Raw genomic sequence first — 19,982 nt, 5'->3', positions numbered from 1 at the left:
GTTTTCATTCCAATCCCAAAGAAAGGCAATGCCAAAAAATGCTCAGACTACCGCACAATTGCATTCATCTCACACGCTAGTAAAGTAATGCTCAAAATTCTCTGAGCCAGGCTTCAACAGTATGTGAACCGTGAACTTCCAGATGTTCAAGCTGGATTTAGAAAAGGCAGAGGAACCGGAGATCAAATTGCCAACATCCATTGGATCATCGAAAAAGCAAGAGCATTCCAGAAAAATATCTATTTCTGCTTTATTGACTATGCTGAAGACCTTGACTGTGTGGATCACAATAAACTGTGGAGAATTCTTCAAGAGATGGGAATACTAGACTACCTGGCCTGCCTCCTGAGAAATATGTATGCAGGTCAGGAAGCAACAGTTAGGATTGGTCATGGAACAACAGACTGGTTCCAAATAGGAAAAGGAGTATGTCAAGGCTGTATATTGTCACCCTGTTTATTTAACTTATATGCAGAGTACATCATGAGAAACACTGGGCAGGATGAAGCACAAGCTGGAATCAAGATTGCCGGGAGAAATCTCAATAACCTCAGATATGCAGATGACACCACCCTTATGGCAGAAAGTGAAGAAGAACTAAAGAGCCTCTTGATGAAAGTAAAAGAGGAGACTGAAAAAATTGGCTTAAAGCTCAACATTCAGAAAACTAAGATCATGGCATCTGGTCCCATCACTTCATGGCAATAGATGGGGAAACTGTGGAAACAGTGGCTGACTTAATTTTTCTGGGCTCCAAAATCACTGCAGATGGTGACTGCAGCCATGAAATTAAAAGACGCTTACTCCTTGGAAGGAAAGTTATGACCAACCTGGAAAGCATATTGGAGAAGGCAATGGCACCCCACTCCAGTACTCTTGCCTGGAGAATCCCATGGATGGAGCAGCCTGGTAGGCTGCAGTCCATGTGGTCGCTAAGAGTTGGACACAACTGAGTGACTTCACTTTGGACAGCATATTAAAAAGCAGAGACATTACTTTGTCAACAAAGGTCCATCTAGTCAAGGCTATGGTTTTTCCAGGAGTCAGATATGGATGTGAGAGTTGGACTATAAAGAAAGCTGAGCACAGAAGAATTGATGCTTTTGAACTGTGGTGTTGGTGAAGCCTCCTGAGAGTCCCTTGGACTGCAAGGAGGTCCAACCAGTCCATCCTAAAGGAGATCAGTCCTGGGTGTTCATTGGAAGGACTGATGTTGAAGCTGAAACTCCAATACGTTGGCCACCTGATGCAAAGAGCTGACTCATTTGAAAGGACCCTGATGTTGGGAAAGATTGAGGGCAGGGACAGGGGGATGACAGAAGATGAAATGGTTGGATGCCATCAGTTACTCAGTGGATATTTAGTTCAGTTCAGTTCAGTCCCTCAGTCATGTCTGACTCTTTGCAACCCCATGAATCTTAGCACACCAGGCCTCCCTGGCCATCACCAACTCCCGGAGTTTACCCAAACTCATGTCCATCGAGTCAGTGATGCCATCCAGCCATCTCATCCTCTGTCGTCCCCTTCTCCTCCTGCCCCCTTTAGTTTGGGTAAACTCCAGGAGTTGGTGATGGACAGGAAGGCCTGGCATGCTGCAGTCTATGGGGTCGCAAAGAGTCGGACATGACTGAGCGACTGAACTGAACTGAATAATTACTGATGTTGAGCATCTTTTCATGTGTTTGTTGGCCATCTGTATGTCTTCTTTGGAGAAATGTCTATGTAGATGCTCCCCCTAAATTTTGATTGTGCTGATTTTTGGATATGCAGTTCTATGAATTATTTGTGTTTGTATACTTTGGATACTAATCCTTTGTCTGTTTCTTCATTTTTGTTTTATTAATGGTTTCCTTTGCTGTGCAAAAGCTTTTAAATTTAATTAGATCCCATTTGTTTATTTTTGTTTCAATTTTCATTACTCTGCGCTTCCTGATCTTTATATTTGGACATTTCTTAAGGTTTTATCCTGATATCTTGTCCTACAAAAGTCTCAAGAACTTTCACAGCATCAACTATCTCAGCACTGTATAGACTCCCAAGCCCTTCTCTTCCATCTCTCTCAGATTCCAGCTCCTCATCTAGCTGCGTGCTAGACAAGGCTCCTTAAAACTCTGTTCCTATGAGATGCCAAGGCAATCTGACTATTGGACATAGAGGTATTGTACTCTAGTAGAAAGAGTAGAAGTCATCTTTAAATATCTGCTTGGATGGAACTGACAACAAATGCTCCAAGAAGATTCCATTTGTTGAGCATCTACTAAATGCACTGTATTCAAATACATGTCATTTAAAAATAAACTCCAGGGTATATTTGTTGAGCTAGTAAGAATAATTATTAGACATATCTTTTATCAGTAACTTTCAGTTTCTTATTACACCATTTTCGTGAAATTTCATTTCATGAAATCACATGTTTGATGTGCTTTTGTGTTTGATATGTGTTTTTCTATTACACATGAAACAAACACAGAAAATCCTCATTATGTCAATATTTAATCAAATATTGAGTATCTTTCTGATAAAATAATTTAACTTTTGTGGCACAATTTAAAATATTAAAACCATCAAAGTAGACCTAGTTAGAGATTTTAATATTCAAATTATTTTTTGAGTAATTTATTTTGTTATCACTCTTGTAAGTTTTCTCTTGTTTAGTTAACTGATATAATTCTTCTGGATCTTTTTTAGTGGATTGGCATGTAACTTAAACATTTATCAATCATTATTTTCATTGATCTCACAAAATCCTGTGTCTTTTGCTCAGATTTGCAATTTGGCTTTCCTACAGCTTTGGAAATATACTGGGTTTACCGTATATTGGAGAAATTAACAGCATCATTGATAGTATTCGTGAGGATATTAGTGAGGATGTTGCCAAGTAGAAGGAATGTTTAAGTCAATTCTCAGCTCAACAGTGACTATTTTAGTGTTCGGATTACTTTTTTGCTATGTATTCTTTAGCACTAGGGCAGCCTTCTCAAACGTTTTATATCAGATACATTTGAAATATTCTCAAGTATCAGGGGACTCCTAGATGAAAAATGTAATCACTTAGTTGTAGATACTATAATTCAATAATAATTGCTAGTGCTTTTTTAAACAGAGCAGTGTTTTCCTGAAAAATCTGTTTAGTTTGGCTGACATTTTAGCCTATTCTTTTGTTGGTCCCCTCTCCTTGCATATTTCAGTGGTATATGTAGAAGAGACTTCAGTTTTTCCCTTTTAAAATGTCCTCCTTGACTTTTTGGTACCTTACCCAAGTAAGATTAAAAGCATTATCAAAACTTTCTGTCATATAAATGCTATTGAAATATAGTATGTGATATATGGTAAGTTGCAAGCTTAGGATTTTTCCTGCCTATTTAAAATGAAAATGATTTTTTATACAGCCTTTTTAGAAGAGGGGGAAAAGCCAAGTAGTTAACTTTGTTTCTTGAAATTAATCCCTTTTTTCCTTTTTATGAATTTGCAAAATTTTAAGGCAAATATAGATGGGGAAACAGTGGAAACAGTGTCAGATTTATTTTTGGGGGCTCCAAAATCACTGCAGATGGTAACTGTAGCCATGAAATTAAACGACACTTACTCCTTGGAAGCAAAGTTATGACCAACCTAGATAGCATATTGAAAAGCAGAGACATTACTTTGCCAACAAAGGTCCGTCTAGTCATGGCTATGGTTTTTCCAGTGGTCATGTATGGATGTGAGAGTTGGACTGTGAAGAAAGCTGAATGCTGAAGAATTGATGCCTTTGAACTGTGGTGTTGGAGAAGACTCTTGAGAGTCCCTTGGACTGCAAGGAGATCCAACCAGTCCATTCTGAAGGAGATCAGCCCTGGGATTTCTTTGGAAAGAATGATGCTAAAGCTGAAACTCCAGTCCTTTGGACACCTCATGCGAAGAGCTGACTCACTGGAAAAGATTCTGATGCTGGGAGGGATTGGGGGCAGGAGGAGAAGGGGACGACGGAGGATGAGATGGCTGGATGGCATCATCGACTCGATGGACGTGAGTCTGAGTGAACTCCGGGAGTTGGTGATGGACAGGGAGGCCTGGCGTGCTGCGATTCATGGGGTCGCAAAGAGTCGGACACGACTGAGTGACTGAACTAAACTGAACTGAATATGTTTTTGTTAAGTAACTGGTTTAAGTCAAAATGGGATATAATATTTCTAAAGGTAGGTTTGTTAGGTTTATTTAAATAACATTTATGAACTTACATTAATGTTGTTTTCAATAGGAAAATAAATTAACAGTTGAATAACAAAGTTACTAAAACTGTATGTCAAAGCAATATGAGTAAAATTATAGTCTAAGACAACATTTTCTAAAAGACTTTGAAAGAAAACACGTTCTTACTGAGTGGCAATGTCAGGAGTATGTAGATAATTATAAGATTGATATACACATGTGTTGGTTTCATGATCATTTTAATAGGCCTAAAAATGCACTTTAATTTTAATTGCTATTTGGAACTAAAAATAAATGATTAATTTTTTTAAAAGAATGATTATGTTTATTTCTTTAATGTGACACCTATGCCATTTTTTGTTGTTGCTTATTTACTTGATTCTGGGCTTAATGTGAGATAAGTTCCCATGGATTTTATTTTCAGCGAAAATGAGACAATTTCTGTCCTTTTTTTGATGTTTCTTAAAAAATATTTTCTCATACATTGTTTTTGCTGTTGTTGTTCAGTCACTAAGTTGTGTTCAACTCTGCAACACCATGGACTGCACATGCCAGCTTCCTCTGTCCTCCACTGTCTCCCAGAGTTTGCTCAAATTCATGTATGTGAGAATTCTCATACATATATACAGAGATAAAGACGGCAGCAAGCCCTGAAACCCACTTCAAAAACTGATAATCAGTTCAGTTCAGTTCAGTTCAATCGTTCAGTCGTGTCCGACTCTTTGCAACCCCATGAATCGCAGCATGCCAGGCCTCCCTGTCCATCACCAACTCCCGGAGTTCACTCAGACTCACATCCATCGAGTCAGTGATGCCATCCAGCCATCTCATCCTCTGTCGTCCCCTTCTCCTCCTGCCCCCAATCCCTCCCAGCATCAGAATATTTTCCAATGAGTCAACTCTTCGCATGAGGTGGCCAAAGGACTGGAGTTTCAGCTTTAGCATCAGTCCTTCCAAAGAACACCCAGGGCTGATCTCCTTTAGGATGGACTGGTTGGATCTCCTTGCAGTCCAAGGGACTCTCAAGAGTCTTCTCCAACACCACAGTTCAAAAGCATCAATTCTTTGGCGCTCAGCCTTCTTCACAGTCCAACTCTCACATCCATACATGACCACAGGAAAAACCACAGCCTTGACTAGACGGACATTTGTTGGCAAAGTAATGTCTCTGCTTTTGGATATAATCAAATGATCATGGTCCTGCTTTATAAGACTAAAAAACCTATGTGTCCATGCTAAGTTGCTTCAGTTGTGTCTGACTCTATGACCCACTGGACTGCAGCCCACCAGGCTCCTCTGTCCATGGGATTCTCCAGGAAAAAATACTGAAGTGGGTTGCCATGCCCAGGATTGAACCTGCATCTCTTATGTCTCTTGCATTGGCAGGTGGGTTCTTTACCACTAGTACCATTGTGGGAAGCCCTAAAAAATCTATAGCAGCCGCTAATGGAGCACCGTGGTCACTGTGTCATCTTTTGCAGAACTCCCTAATGACATCTTATGGAGCCCCACATGGTGTTGCACAGAATTCCATTTGAGAAACTCTGCCCTAGGGATTTGGATAATATATACGAGGATAATGTGAACCCCTGTAATTAATTATTAACCTAAAATTTTTTTTCAGTCTGTATACCACTGAAAATTGTGTCATCCATATTTTGTGAAACAATATATAAAAGGGCAAGTAAAATCTGGATATGTTTAAAAGAGGGGGAAAAGGCATGACAAATGAGAATCAGGACAAAGGCCAGCAGGGCAGGGATTCTATAATAAATAGAACTGGATAACACCCACAAAGAACTTTTTGACAAAAGTAGAGGGGCCTGAAGTTGGGGAAAAATTATGGTTGCGTTGTAGAGGCTTTGAATTGAAAAAACCAAAGGTCTTGAAAATCTACTAAGATTTTGAAGAGTAAGTGAAACTTATGAAATTGATTGGGAAAAGATGAATCTGGCAGTGTGGGAAGAATCTAAAAGCAGACAGGCAAGTACATTCTTGTGATAATTCATGCAAGTGGAAATAATAGCCAGAACCAGAATGGTGGCAATAGATGTGAAGGAATGGGTTGGGTATGGAACATATGGTCAATAGCTTTCATGATATCTGGGGTCAACCTGACAATGAACATATTTCTATTCGTGGTTATGGTATTAATATATCTGTTTTCAGAAATATTAAAAATGTGAAATTGAGTAAATTTTTGGGGAAGTGTTTCTAGGCTGAGCTGTTTTCTGAGACTCCCCAGCCAGTCATCTTTCCTGGCCTTGTCTCCTGACACTGTTCCTCTCATTTCATTTCATTAGAGAGTACAGATCCCACAGTGCCAGATTTTTAAATTTTTTTAGAAGAACTGTAAATCTAGCTAGTTTGTGATATCTTCCCATTTCTAAATGTTAGCAATTCAATTTTTTTAACAAATAAAATAAAATATACTATATCTTATGTACTAGACTTGGTTGCCAATTTGTGACCTTTATCTGGAGTTGTGTATGCTGCTTTCAGAAATCACCTTGAAGTGAACCCTGAACCAAATGGTAATAGTCCCTTTTGGAAGCCTCTGTATAATTCTTATTAGCAGGAAGCTCATAAAAACATTTTTTTTAGTAGTTAATAGTTTCGTTTTGTTGGGATGTTGATTTGAAAGTTACAAGCCTTTCTCTGCTTCTTCCCAGCCAGGTCTCTAGACAAACTGTATAACTTTGCTGATTGCTCTGGACTCCATCTGATATTCGCTCTAAATGCACTGCGTCGTAATCCCAACAACTCCTGGAACAGCTCTAGTGCCCTGAGTCTGTTGAAGTACAGTGCCAGCAAAAAGTACAACATTTCTTGGGAACTGGGTAATGGTAAGTAAGGATGTTATTTCCTCTGAATTGACAAGATAAAAGGTGAAAAATAAATTGGCTTGGGATATAGTCTCAGACCATATCTAGTACATCCCAGAAAGCACTGGGGTTGTTTGACCACTGAGTTGACCTTCCAAATAGTAAAAGACCAAACAGTTGGAGAGTAGATTTAGTGAATCCCACTATTTGCATCTACAGTTATCTCTAGTTGCCTTATTCCAAATGTAGGGGAAATGCCATATGTGATGGAGAAAGCAATGGCACCCCACTCCAGTGCTCTTGCCTGGAAAATCCCATGGATGGAGGAGCCTGGTAGGCTGCAGTCCATGAGGTTGCTAAGAGTCGGACATGACTGAGCGACTTCACTTTCACTTTTCACTTTCATGCATTGGAGAGGGAAATGGCAGCCCACTCCAGTGTTCTTGCCTGGAGAATCCCAGGGAAAGAGGAGCCTGGTAGGAGGCTGTCTATGGGGTCACACAGAGTCGGACATGACTGAAGCGATTTAGCAGCCATATGTGACTTATAATTAACAAATTGATGTTAAATCAGATATAGCCTATCTGCACAGCCTAAGCTGCATTTTACAATGTGTCTCTCTGGAACACTGGTCCTGTAAGATGACCTTATAATAATTCGAAAGAGTTTGGTGAAGTATATTCGGGAACTGATCTTCAGTATATGTACGTCTTGAAGGTTCACAATGCACATTAGCATATAAGAGACTCTGTGAAGTCCTCCTGCAATGAAATCTGTGTAACATTTTTAATCCAGCATTAAAAATGTTTCATTTCAAGACAGCATCTCTTTTTTTAAAATTTATTTATTTTGACCAAGCTGTGCAGCATGCAGAATCTTAATTCCCCTGACCAGGGATTGAACCGGTGCTCCCTGCATTGGGAACACGGAGTCTTAACCACTAGACCACCAGGAAAGTTTCAGCCCAGCATTTTAAAAATAATTTTAAAAATAGGTTTTGGTTGGTTTCAGGGGAATGCATCTTGTGTAGTCACATATGATCCCATGCTTAGAAAAGAATCATGCTTGATTTAATGCTCTTCTATTGCCATCTTATTTTTATTTATTTATTTTTTTTCTTTTTAATTTTTTTATTAAAGGATAATTGCTTTACAGAATTTTGTTGTTTTCTCTCAAACCTCAACATGAATCAGCCATAGGTACATATATTTTGCTAGGTTGATACAGAGCCCTGTTTGAGTTTCTGAGCCATACAGCAAATTCCTGTTGGCTATCTATTTCACATATAGTAATGTAAGTTTCCAGGTTACTCTTTCCATACATCTCATCCTCTCCTCTCCTCTCCCCATGTCCATAAGTCTATTCTGTATGTCTGTTTCTCCACTGCTGCCCTGTAAATAAATTCTTCAGTACCATTTTTCTAGATTCCATATACATACATTAGATTACAATATTCTTTCTCTTTCTGACTCACTTCACTCTATATAATAAATTCTAGGTGCCATCTTATTTTTAAAATAAAGGGATCTACATTTTCATTTTGCATGGGGCCCTGAAAATTATGTAGCCAGTCATGTTTAATCATTGCAGTCTGTGTATTTGTGTGTGTGAGACAGACCTATTATTATCTCATGGAACAATGTTCCATGGAACACACTTGGGAGAAATACTGCCTAAGTCACACTATTTTTCCTAGTGGTATGAATGTATGATTTGTTATATATATGATATTCTATAAATTCCATGACTGTCTAATATTATTGAGTCAACTAATATGGATTATAGTTAAAATTATGGATAATTTAAATTGGAAAATATTCTGATTCCCTAATTAAAACATATTTTGGTAAATCTTAGAATAAAACAATTGAGTCTAATAAACCAAGAATTCTTTCAAAATTACTGTTACAAGTTGATATTAACATTTTGGTCCATGACCTGGTATATATATAGCTAACTCATATTTGTTCGGAGCACTGAGTGTGTTTGTGTACACATGCACGTGTTTGTTTTTATGCACTCTAGAATTTGAAATTCTCATAAGGAAGCAGGAGATGAGGATTTTTTCAGAACAAGTGTCTTTTTTTTCCTATCAGTAACCATTTACTGGAATGTAGCTCTCTCTTCCTTCCCTGGAGTCAGGGAAATTGGGAGATAGTTAGCTACCAAATGGAGACTTGAGCTGAACTGAAGCTTATTTGGATATAGGGAGCAAAACTAGGGTTACAGGGAGCGTAACTAGAGTAGCCTGAGATTTTTCATCTTCCCAACCAGTCTAAGTATCATACATTCTAGGACAAAAGCAAGCATGATGTGGTCAGCTTAGAATGAGGCAAAATTATTACACAGCAAAGAGATTTACTGATCCCTTCCCATCCTATCTTCTATTTCATGTCAGAATATCTTGACATTCTTTGGTATTTCGTGTTGTCTACCCATGACTACCGTACCTAACCTTACCCTGTTCCTATATTAGACTCTACCCAGCTTATCTCTTTTCTCCAAACACAACAGAATACTGTTCAAACAATGCATTCTCCAAACAGGACATTAGAGCTCTCATGAGGGACAATGTTTAAAACGAGTGAGTGAAAGACAGTAAGGAGTGGTAGGGCCTCTGGTGAGCTACAGAATACATGCTCTGCCTAAACTATTTGTTTTCTTTCTAAATTATTTCTAAATAAAATTTGTTTGTAAAAGAATCTCAGCTGTATTGTAAAGTAATTATCCTCCAATTAAAATAAATAAAAAGACTCTCAGCTGGTTGTAGATAAGCACAAAGCAATTAAAACTTACTTACCAGTGACTGATGGGAGTAATTCCTCCAGGGTTTTTGGCATCTCTGAATTTGGGAGCTTATTAAACTAAGTAAATCTTTAATTGATATAACTGAAGTGATTTGGTGGCAGGAGGTGGGTGGGGAGAGTATATGCATCTTTCTGTATATTTCTATCTGTTCCAAGTAACTGAGAGTCTGCCTCTTTCCATCCTTCCCCCAAATTACATTGAACAGTTTGGAGATGGAGCTAATTGCATTTTAAAAATGTTCAGTCACCTTAGCCACACTTGATTCTCATCATCATCTTTTTGGTGTCTCTTCAAGGATGAACAAAAACAAAGAATCAGTTTTGAGGAGGAGAAAAGGCATGGTCATAGATAAGAAAATAGGGATATAGACAGGAATACAGAAAAATAACCAAGGCTATGAATTTAAAAATTCAATAAGATAGAAAGTATCTGGTAAAGTTTCTTGTGAGAATTTCCATCAAGGTAGATATAGATAGTTTTTTGAGTTTCTAGTCAAGAAGACTGGAGTTGATCGGTTTACCCCTTCTTCCTTTTATTTTAAAAGCTGCATTTCTATTTTTTGATATGACAAATAAGTAGTCTGCCCAACTAAACACACCTTTTAGGGTTTGAAGATTTATCTTGTAGCTTTTTCTAATTCATTTTAAACTACTGATAGTTTTTCTTATGCTAGCACCATATCCCTAGAGATATCCAGTGTATTCTGCTCACAACTATTCTATGTTGTATATTCAGGTCCTTGCCCCTCAAAAATTATCTGGTCATCTTCCTGGCCTGGATTGTCTCTCCAATCTTTTACCCATTTTCTTCTCTGTAACCTTATCTTTTTGGACAGATGTAATAGTTTAACGATTATATCCACATTTAGGGACAGACAACAGAACTGGTCAGTTCTCTTATCACTCAACCTCCCATATACCTACATCCTATTAACAAGTACTCCAGAGTAAATCTGGCCTTGGAAAAACTGAAGTAGATATTTCTTTGGTTGTTTCTCTTAGAGTAGCTAAACTTCAAATGACTTACTTTTTTTCTTCTTTAAAATTGGTGAATAGTGTGGGCTACAGACCATGAAAACAAAAACATACTTAATTTCAAGAGGTGAAAATTTAGTAAGCTTAGGATGTCAAAGTCTATGAAAGAATGATTGCCTTGATACAAGATTTTTAACAACTATGTTTTGTAGATATGAAATGTTTCCTTGCATGTCATGTCTGACTGTTTGCAACCCCTTGAACTATAGCCCGCCAGGCTCCTCTTTCCATGGAATTTTCCAGCCAAAGATACTGCAGTGGGTTGCCATTTCCTACTCCAAGTCACCACTTTACCTGCTTACTTTTTTCCTTTCCCTCTCTCTGCTTGCTTCTCACCTTCATCAACTATCTTCTCTATTCTTTTTCCACATACTCCCATCTACATATATACTCTCAACAAGTTCATAGACCTATACAACTATTTCCACAGTCCAATTTTAGAACATTTCCATAACTCCAAAAAGATCCCTCATGCTGGTTTTCTGTAACCCAGTCTCTGTAACCATTCCCAGTCCCAGGAGACATTAATCTGCTTTTGGTCTTTTGTGGACATTTCATGTAACTGGAATCGTACAGTATGTAGACTTTTGCATCTGTAGATTTCTTTCACTTAGCAAGTTTTTGAGGTGTATCTGTGTTGTAGCATGTAAAAGTAGTTCATTCCTTTTAATTGCTGAATGCTATTCCAGTGCATGAATATACACATATATTCATACATATATACGTGTATACATATACATGTGTGTATATATATATATATAACATTTTGTTTTTCTATTCACCAGATTACAAGCATTTAAATTGTTTCTGTTTTTTTATTATGATCGGTAATGGTGCTGAAATATTCATTTACAAGTCTGTGTGTGGTTGTATACTTTCATTTCTTGTAGGAAGATACCTCAGAGGGGAATGGAGTTGCTAGTTTGTATGGTAAATTTATGTTGATTTTTGAACAAATTAACCACACTACTTTCCAAAGTAGTGGTAGCGGTACCATTTTGCATTTTCCTCAGTAATGCATGAGGATTACAGTTTTTCTACATCTTTGCAAACACTTTTTATTGTCTATCAGATTAGAGCCATTTTAGTGGGTTTGAAGTAGTATATTAATATGCCTTTAATTAGCACTTTTCTAATGACAAGTGATATTGAGCATCTTTTCACATGCTTATCAACCATTCTTACATTTTCTTAGGTGAAATGTCTACTCAAATCTTTTGTCTTTTAAATTAGGTCATCATATTATTTAGTTGTAAGAGTTTTAAATATATTCTGAATGCAAGATCTTTATCAAACATATGATCTGCAAGTATTTTCTCCCAATCTGTAGCTTATTTTATCATTTTCTTTATGGGATCTTTTGAAGTTCAGATGTTCTGAATTTTGATAAAGTTCAGCTTATCAACTTTTTTTGATGTGTTATGCTTTTGATATTATATCTTTGCCTAATCCAAGATCACAAAGATTTTTTAACCCAAGGTCACAAAGAGTTTTTTCTATTTTTTCTTTTAAAAGCTTTATAGTTTTTGTTTTTGCTTTTGGGAATAAGATCCAGTAGGAGTTAAATTTTGAGTATGATGTGAAATAAGAATCTAAATTCATCTTTTTGCACATGGCTATTAAATTGTCTCAGCATTGTTTATTTAAAAGATTTTCCTTTCCTTATTGAATTCTCTTGACATTTTTGTCAGAAATCAGTTGACCATAAATAGGTTTATTTCTGGGCTCAATTCTTTCCCACTGATCTGTATGTCTGTTCTTGGACTACATTGTGTTTTTTTTGATATATGTATTTATTACAAAATGATCACCATGATAAGTTCAGCTGATATCCATCAACTCACATAGTTACAAATACTTTTATCTTGTGATAAGAACTTTTAGATCTATTCTCTTATCAAATTTCAAATATATAATACAGTATCATAACTATAGTCACCAGGATGTATATTATATCCAAATGACTATTTTATAAAGTAAGTTTGTACCTTTTGATCATCCTCACCCATTTTGCCACCCTCACGCCTGCCTCTCTGGTATAATAATCATGTGCTTAGTCACTCAGTCATGTCCGACTCTGCGACCCCATGGACTACAGCCCACCAGCCTCCTCTGTCCATGGGATTCTTCGGGCAAGAATACTGGAGTGGGTCACCACTTCCTACATGCGTGTATTCTTTATGATTTTCTGTATACAAGATATATTGTGAGAATAAAGATGGTTTTGCTTCTTCCCTTCTAATTTAGATGCCTTTTTATTTCTTTTTCTTGCCTAACTGCACTGACTATAATCTCTAATACAAATGTTGAATATAAGTGATAAGAGCACACATCCATGTCTTGTTCCTAATCTTAGGGGGGAAGCATTCAGTATTTGAATTAAGTATGTTTTACCATTAAGCATTCAGTATTTTACCCATAAGTATGTAGATTTTTTTTAGATGCTGTTAAGCATCTCCCTTCTATTGAGGAATTTCCCTTCTATTCATAGTTTGTTGAGAGTATTTATCAGAAATGAGTGTTGGATTTTGTAAAAGAGCTTTTCATTTTGTTTCTTTGTTGAAATGATAATGTGGTTTTGGTCTTTTATTCTGTTAATACAGTATTTTAATTAGTTGGGTGTTGCTATTAAATCAACTTTGCATTCCTGGTGTAAATCTCACTTGGTCATGATACTATAATACTTTTTATACATTGCTGGTTTCATTTGGAGATATTTTGTTGTGTATTTTTGAATCTGTATTTATGAGAGATACTCATCCGTAGTTTTCTTATGATGCTTTTGGCTTTGGTATCAGGGGAATATGGGCCTCATAAAATAAGTTGGGAATTGTTCCTTCTTTCTCAATTTTCTGAAAAGGTTTGTGAAGGATTGTGCATTATTTCTTCCTTAAATACATTATAGAATTCACCAATTAATCCATCTGAGTCTGGGCTTCCTTTGTGGAAATAATTTTAATGACTGATTAAATGTTTTTTGTAGTTATAGACCTATTCAGATTTTCTATTTTTTTTTTTAATTTGGGTTTCGTAGTTTGTGTCTTTTCTAAAAATTTTTTCATTTCGTCTAAGTTGTGTAAATTATTGGCACAAAGTTGTTCATTTCTTGGTGGTGGTGTTCACTTGCTGACTGTGTCCAACTCTTAGTGACCCCATGGACTGCAGCACACTAGGCTCCTCTGTCCTTCACTATTTCTCAGAGTTTGCTGAGATGCATGTCCATTGAGTCGGTGATGCTATCTAACCATCTAATCTTCCACTGCCCACTTCTCCTTTTGCCCTCAATCTATCCCAGCATCGGGGTCTTTTCCAATGAATCAACTCTTCACATCAGGTGGCCAAAGTATTGGAGCTTCAACTTCAGCATCTGTTCTTCCAGTGAATATTCAGGGTTGATTTCCTTTAGAATTGACTGGTTTGATCTCCTTGCAGTTCAAGGGACCCTAAAGAGTCTTCTCTGGGACCACAGTTTAAAAGCATCAATTCTTCAGCATTCAGCCTTACATTCCTACAGCTTCTTACAATTCTTACAGCTACCCACTCCAGGATTCTGGCCTGGAGAATTCCATTGACGGTATAGTCCATGGGGTCACAAAGAGTCAGACACGACTGAGTGACTCACTTTCACTTCTCACAGCCTTCTTTATGGTCGAACTCTCACATCCATACATGACTACTGGAAAAGCCATAGCTTTGACTATATAGACTTTTGTTGACAAAGTGTTGTCTCTGCTTTTTGATATGCTGTCTTGGTTTGTCATAGCTTTCCTTCCAAGGAGCAAGTGTCAGTAGTCCCTTATCCTTTTAATTAATGTGAGGTCCTTAATAGTATTTCCTCTTTCATTCCTAAATTTGGTCGTCTGTTTCTTCTCTCTTTATTTTTTGGCCAGTCTAGCCAAAGGTTGTATCAATTTTGTAGATCTTTTTAAAGAACCAACTTTTACTTCAGTGGATTTTTCTCCTTTATTATATCATTGATTTCTACTCTAATTTTTATTATTTTCTTTCTTCTTGCTTTGATTTTATATCCCTCTTCTTTTTCTCTTTGTTTTTAAGAGAAAAACTTAGATTATTGACTTGAGATCTTTCTTATTTTCTAATATAGGAGTCTGTAAGGCTGTAAGCACTGTTTTTTTTCCTAACCAATAAAAAATGTTAGAAGTCTAACATATACGTATCACCAGAGCTTTCCCCCCACCGAGATCTTTTTCTTGGCTTACAGATGGCCACCTTCTCACTATGTCCTCACATGGCCTCTGCGTGTGTATCCCAATCTCTTATTGCTCAAATTAACTTTTTAAAAAACTTTTTAAAAGAACGGTTTTAGGTTCACAGCAAAACTGAGAAGGTACTGAGATTTCCCATATATTCTTTGCCCCCACACTTGGGTAGCCTCCCCCACTATCAATATCCCTCACCAGAGTGGTACATTTGTTACAGTTGATGAACCTACATTATACATCATAATCACCCAAAATTCATAGTTTATATTATGGTTCACTATTATGGTTCACTCTTGATGAGTACATAGTATGGGTTTGAGATGTATAATGACATGTATCCATCATTATAGTATCATATAGAGTATTTACTGCCCTAAAAATCCTTTGTGCTCCACCTATTCATCCCTCCCACCTCTCCCCAATCCCTGGCAACTGCTGATCCTTTTACAATCTGTGAAGTTTTTCCTTTTATTTTTATGATATAAGAATATCATATAGTTGGAATCATACAGTATTACAGCTTTTTAAGATTGGCTTCTTTCACTTAATGCCAGCTTCCCTGGTGGCTCAGACAGTAAAGAGTCTGCCTGCAATGCAAGAGACCCAGGTTCAATCCCTGAGTCAAGAAAATCCCTTGGAGAAGGAAATGGCAACCCATTCCAGTAGTCTTGCCTGGAAAATCCCAAGGATGGAGGAGCCTGGTGGGCTACAGTCCATGGGGTTGCAAAGAATCCTACACTACTAAGTGACTAACACTTTCTTTCACTTAATGATATACATTTAAAGTTCCTCCATAGAACCTTTCATGGCTTGATGGCTCATTTCTTTTTAGTGCTGAATAATATTCCATTGTGTGAATGTACTACAGCTTATTTATCTATTCATCTACTGAAGAACATCTTGTTTGCCTCCAACTTTTGGCATTTGTGAATACAGATGCCATAAATCCATGTGCAGACAAAGTGAGGACATAAGCTTTCATCTCCTCTGTGTAAAAGCACGGAGAAGGCAATGGCACCCCACTCCAGTACTCTTGCCTGGAAAATCCCATGGACGGAGGAGCCTGGTAGGCTGCAGTCCATGGGGTCGCTAGAGTCGGACACAACTGAGCGACTTCACTTTCACTTTTCACTTTCATGCATTGGAGAAGGAAATGGCAACCCACTCCAGTGTTCTTGCCTGGAGAATCCCAGGGACGAGGAAGACTGGTGGGCTTCCATCTATGGGGTCGCACAGAGTTGGACACGACTGAAGTGACTTAGCAGCAGCAGCAGCAGTATAAAAGCAAGGCACGTGATTGCTGGATTATATGCTCAGAGTATGTTTTGTTTGTAAGAAACCACCAAACTTCCAGAGTAACCATATCATTTTGCATTCCCATCAGCAATAAATGAGAGTTCTGTTCCTCTAATTCCTCCATATTCTAGCTAGTATTTGGTGGTGTTAGTGTTACAAATTTTGGCCATTCTTAATAGGTATATAGTGGAACTTCATTGTTGTTTTAATTTGCACTTCCCTGATGACATATAAAGTAGAACATCTTTTTTCATATACTTGTTTGCCATCTGTATGTCTTCTGGTGAGTATCTGTTAAGACCTTTAGCATATTTTTAAATCAGGTTGTTTGTTTTCTTAGTAAGTCTTAAGCTCTTTCTATATTTTTAATAAGTCATTTATTAGGTATGTCTTTTGTAAGTATTTTCTCCCGATCTTAAGCTAGTCTTCTATTCTCTCAACATTGCCTTTTGCAGAGCAAAAGTTTTTAATTTTAATGAAGTCCAGTTTCTTAATTATTGCTTTCATGGATTGTGCCTTTGGTGTCATCCTATACATTTTTATGTATTATATTTTCATTTTCATTTCATTAAAATATTTTCTAATTCTTCTTGCAATTTCCTCTTTGACTCATGGATTATTTGTCTGATTTCCAAATATTTATAGATTCTCAAATTTCTTTCCATTGTTGAATTCCAGTTTAATTCTATTATGGTCAGGGCACACATACATTAACATACACTGGTGTTCTTTATTTCTCTGTGTGCTTTTGGATCACTATCTGCTGTCATTTTCTTTCAACCTAAAAGATATCCTTTCTTATTTCTTGTAAGACAGATTTTCTCACAACAAGTTCTGTCCTTTGTTTTTCTGGGAAGATCTACATTTTGCTTTCAGCTTTGAAGCATAGATTGCTGCATACAGAATTGTTGATTGATGTTTTTCCCAGAATTTTGGATGTATCCTCTCACTGTCTTCTGGCTTTATTTCTAATAAAAATTCAGCTACTAATTCCATTGTGTTCTAAATGTGAAGAGTTGTTTCAGTTCCAAGATTTCCATTTGATAATTTTTTGTAATTTCTATCTGTATTTATTTTTAGTATCTCTATATTTATATGTAATTAGTCAGTAAAATCATACCTTAATTTTTTATTCTTCCATTAGTTCTTTAAGCATATTTATAAAAGCAGTTTTGAAGTCCTTGTCTGCTAAGTCCTATATCTGAGTTCCCTAAGAAATAGTTTCTTTTTTCTTTTTTGCTTGCTTATGGGTAGTACTTTCCTATTTTTTTACATGCTGTCATTTTTTGTGGTTTAAAACTATACATTTTAGATAATATGTTGGGGGTAACTCTGGATTCCAAATCCTCCTTTCCAGAGGTTTTTTTGTTGTTTCTTTTCTGTTTGTTTAGTCACTTCCTGGACTAGTTCCATAGAGTTCATTTCCCTTGCATCATGTAGCTACTAATATCTATTCGTGTTTTTTTTTTTTAATTTTTCAATTATTTTTTAATTGTAAAGCCGGCTTCCCAGGGGTTACCTCTGCATCAGCATAGCTTAGTGGTGAGGTGACGAATGATCAGAGGTTATGCTTGCCTTGAGCTGTTATGGCTTCATCTTTACCATTAGATCTGTGTATAGGTTTGTGAACACATTCAAAATTCAGGCATTTTGCAAGTCTTACTGGCTTTTAATTTCTGACCTGCCTTTTCATGTGTCCTTTATGAGTATATTATGTTTCATATTCATCTGGGAATGTGTAGATAGCTAGTGCCCTCTCCAGTCCCTCCTGAGAACAACTTTCCAGACTACGAGGGGTATTTGTGGGTTTACCAAAATCCTCAGTGATTTCCTCGCTCCCCAAATCTCCCTGTTACATTTCTTGTGAGTCTGCTGATCTATTTCTTGCCCCTACCAGTGTCAAAACCTCAAGTTAACCAAAATGTTGGCCTTCTCTGGGATATGTCCTTCATTGCAAATCAAGTTAGCTCTTCCAGCAGTGGAGCTGCTGGATTTTAGGACTTTCCTTGTCTTTTTAGGACTACCAAGTTAATAGGAACTGGGCGAGAGGATTACACTCAGCCACTTTGCTATAATTGAACATTAAATTTTTTCTGTCTTTTTGACACAAGGATCATCTTTATGAAGCGTTCCCTTCTTACCATTTGTATTAATTTTCTAGGCCTGTCATGACAAGCTTAGTGGTGTAACACAAGAGATATTTGTTCTATCACAGTTTAGGAAGTCTGAGATCAAAGCATTGCCAAGGTTAATTCCTTCTGGAGACTTTAAGAGAGAATCTATTCAGTGCCTCTCTCTAGCTTCTAATAGCTACCAGCAAGCCTTGGAATAGCAGTATCCCTTGAATTCGTGCCTCCATTGACACATGGGCTTCCTCCCTGTGTGTCTGTGTACCTGAATCTTCCTCTCCTTTCTCTATAAAAACACCAGTCTTTGGATTTAGGGCACATCCTAATCCCATATGACCTCATCTTGAGTAATTACTTCTTCAAAGACCCTATTTCCAAATAAGATTACATTCTAAAGTTTTGGATTGACATTAATTTGGGGGGATACTGTTCAACTCAATATGCCATTTATTATAAACTATCATTTGAAAATCAGTATGGTCTTTCTGTTGTGGATTAGATGACCTTTTGTGAAGATTAGTTTGAGAATAAATAGAATGATAAAATGGCACTTGACTTTTTTGCTGAGATAGTTTCTCAAGTTCAGCTAGCTTGCACCCTCCTTTGGTTATTTTATTTACATTGTTAAGAAAAAAGGGAGAGAGATCTGTGGCTAGGAAAAGGTTGGCAGAACCTCACTCTTCCCAACTCTGACTTGCATGTCTGCTTTTAATCTAGAACCAAATAACTATCGGACCATGCATGGCCGGGCAGTAAATGGCAGCCAGTTGGGAAAGGATTACATCCAGCTGAAGAGCCTGTTGCAACCCATCCGGATTTACTCCAGAGCCAGCTTGTATGGCCCTAATATTGGGCGGCCCAGGAAAAACGTCATCGCCCTTCTAGATGGGTAGGTCAGATTATTTAGCAGTTTTTAAAACGTTTTTCATTACATGTAATGAGTTAATGTATTTGTACTCTTCCTGGTTATTTCCGGTCTTAAGAAGGACAGAGAGACTCTTTCAAAGTGAAAATTCCCACCATAAACCAAGGATTCTCTACAAACAGTGCAAGAACTTATCTCTCCAGGCCTTCCACAGTCAGCAGAAGTGGGTGGGATTGGGAGGAATATCGCAAACTCCAAAACAGGTTGGAAAGGCTGTGTTGTTTTAAAAAGCACATTTAATATTATAGCATTGCATAATATAACTTAATATTTTTTAAAGGGCGAAATATTATCTGCTATACTCTTGGGAACTCTTATAGAAAGTAAAATTTGACAAAATCCTGGACACTGAAACTAGGTTAAAAAGTTGAGAAACACTACAAACATCTGTACATTAAAGCATAGCTTAACAAATTTGTTAGGTATTCTGGAGAATTACTATCGTGTGATTTATTTAATTTTGACTGAATCGAACAATCATTTATTAAGCATTGGTTGTGGATGGTCACTGTGTTAAATGCTGTCTTCCCCAGTGCTGCTGGTGGGCCAGG

The 19,982-nt window shown here is 37.2% G+C and overlaps 1 protein-coding gene across 7 annotated transcripts in view; it reads left to right on the top strand.

The window, feature by feature from the left end:
* Nucleotides 1–19,982, top strand: part of HPSE2 (heparanase 2 (inactive)) — a 716,285-nt gene that overhangs the window by 433,288 nt on the left and 263,015 nt on the right. For all 7 annotated transcript variants that reach the window (XR_009733773.1, XR_009733772.1, XR_009733771.1 and 4 more), the window contains exons 4-5: nucleotides 6,864–7,037; nucleotides 19,224–19,395. Coding sequence is in view for 3 of the 7 variants with exons in the window: in XM_061403062.1 (XP_061259046.1) it covers nucleotides 6,864–7,037; nucleotides 19,224–19,395 (346 nt within the window). In the remaining 4 variants the exon portion in view is untranslated. The remainder of the gene's footprint in view (nucleotides 1–6,863; nucleotides 7,038–19,223; nucleotides 19,396–19,982) is intronic.

This window comes from Bos javanicus, chromosome 26, assembly GCF_032452875.1.
Source record: "Bos javanicus breed banteng chromosome 26, ARS-OSU_banteng_1.0, whole genome shotgun sequence".
In the NCBI taxonomy this organism is placed as follows: Eukaryota; Metazoa; Chordata; class Mammalia; order Artiodactyla; family Bovidae; genus Bos; species Bos javanicus.
Note: the sequence above shows the minus strand (reverse complement) of the source record. Positions and strands in the feature narration are given on the sequence as shown.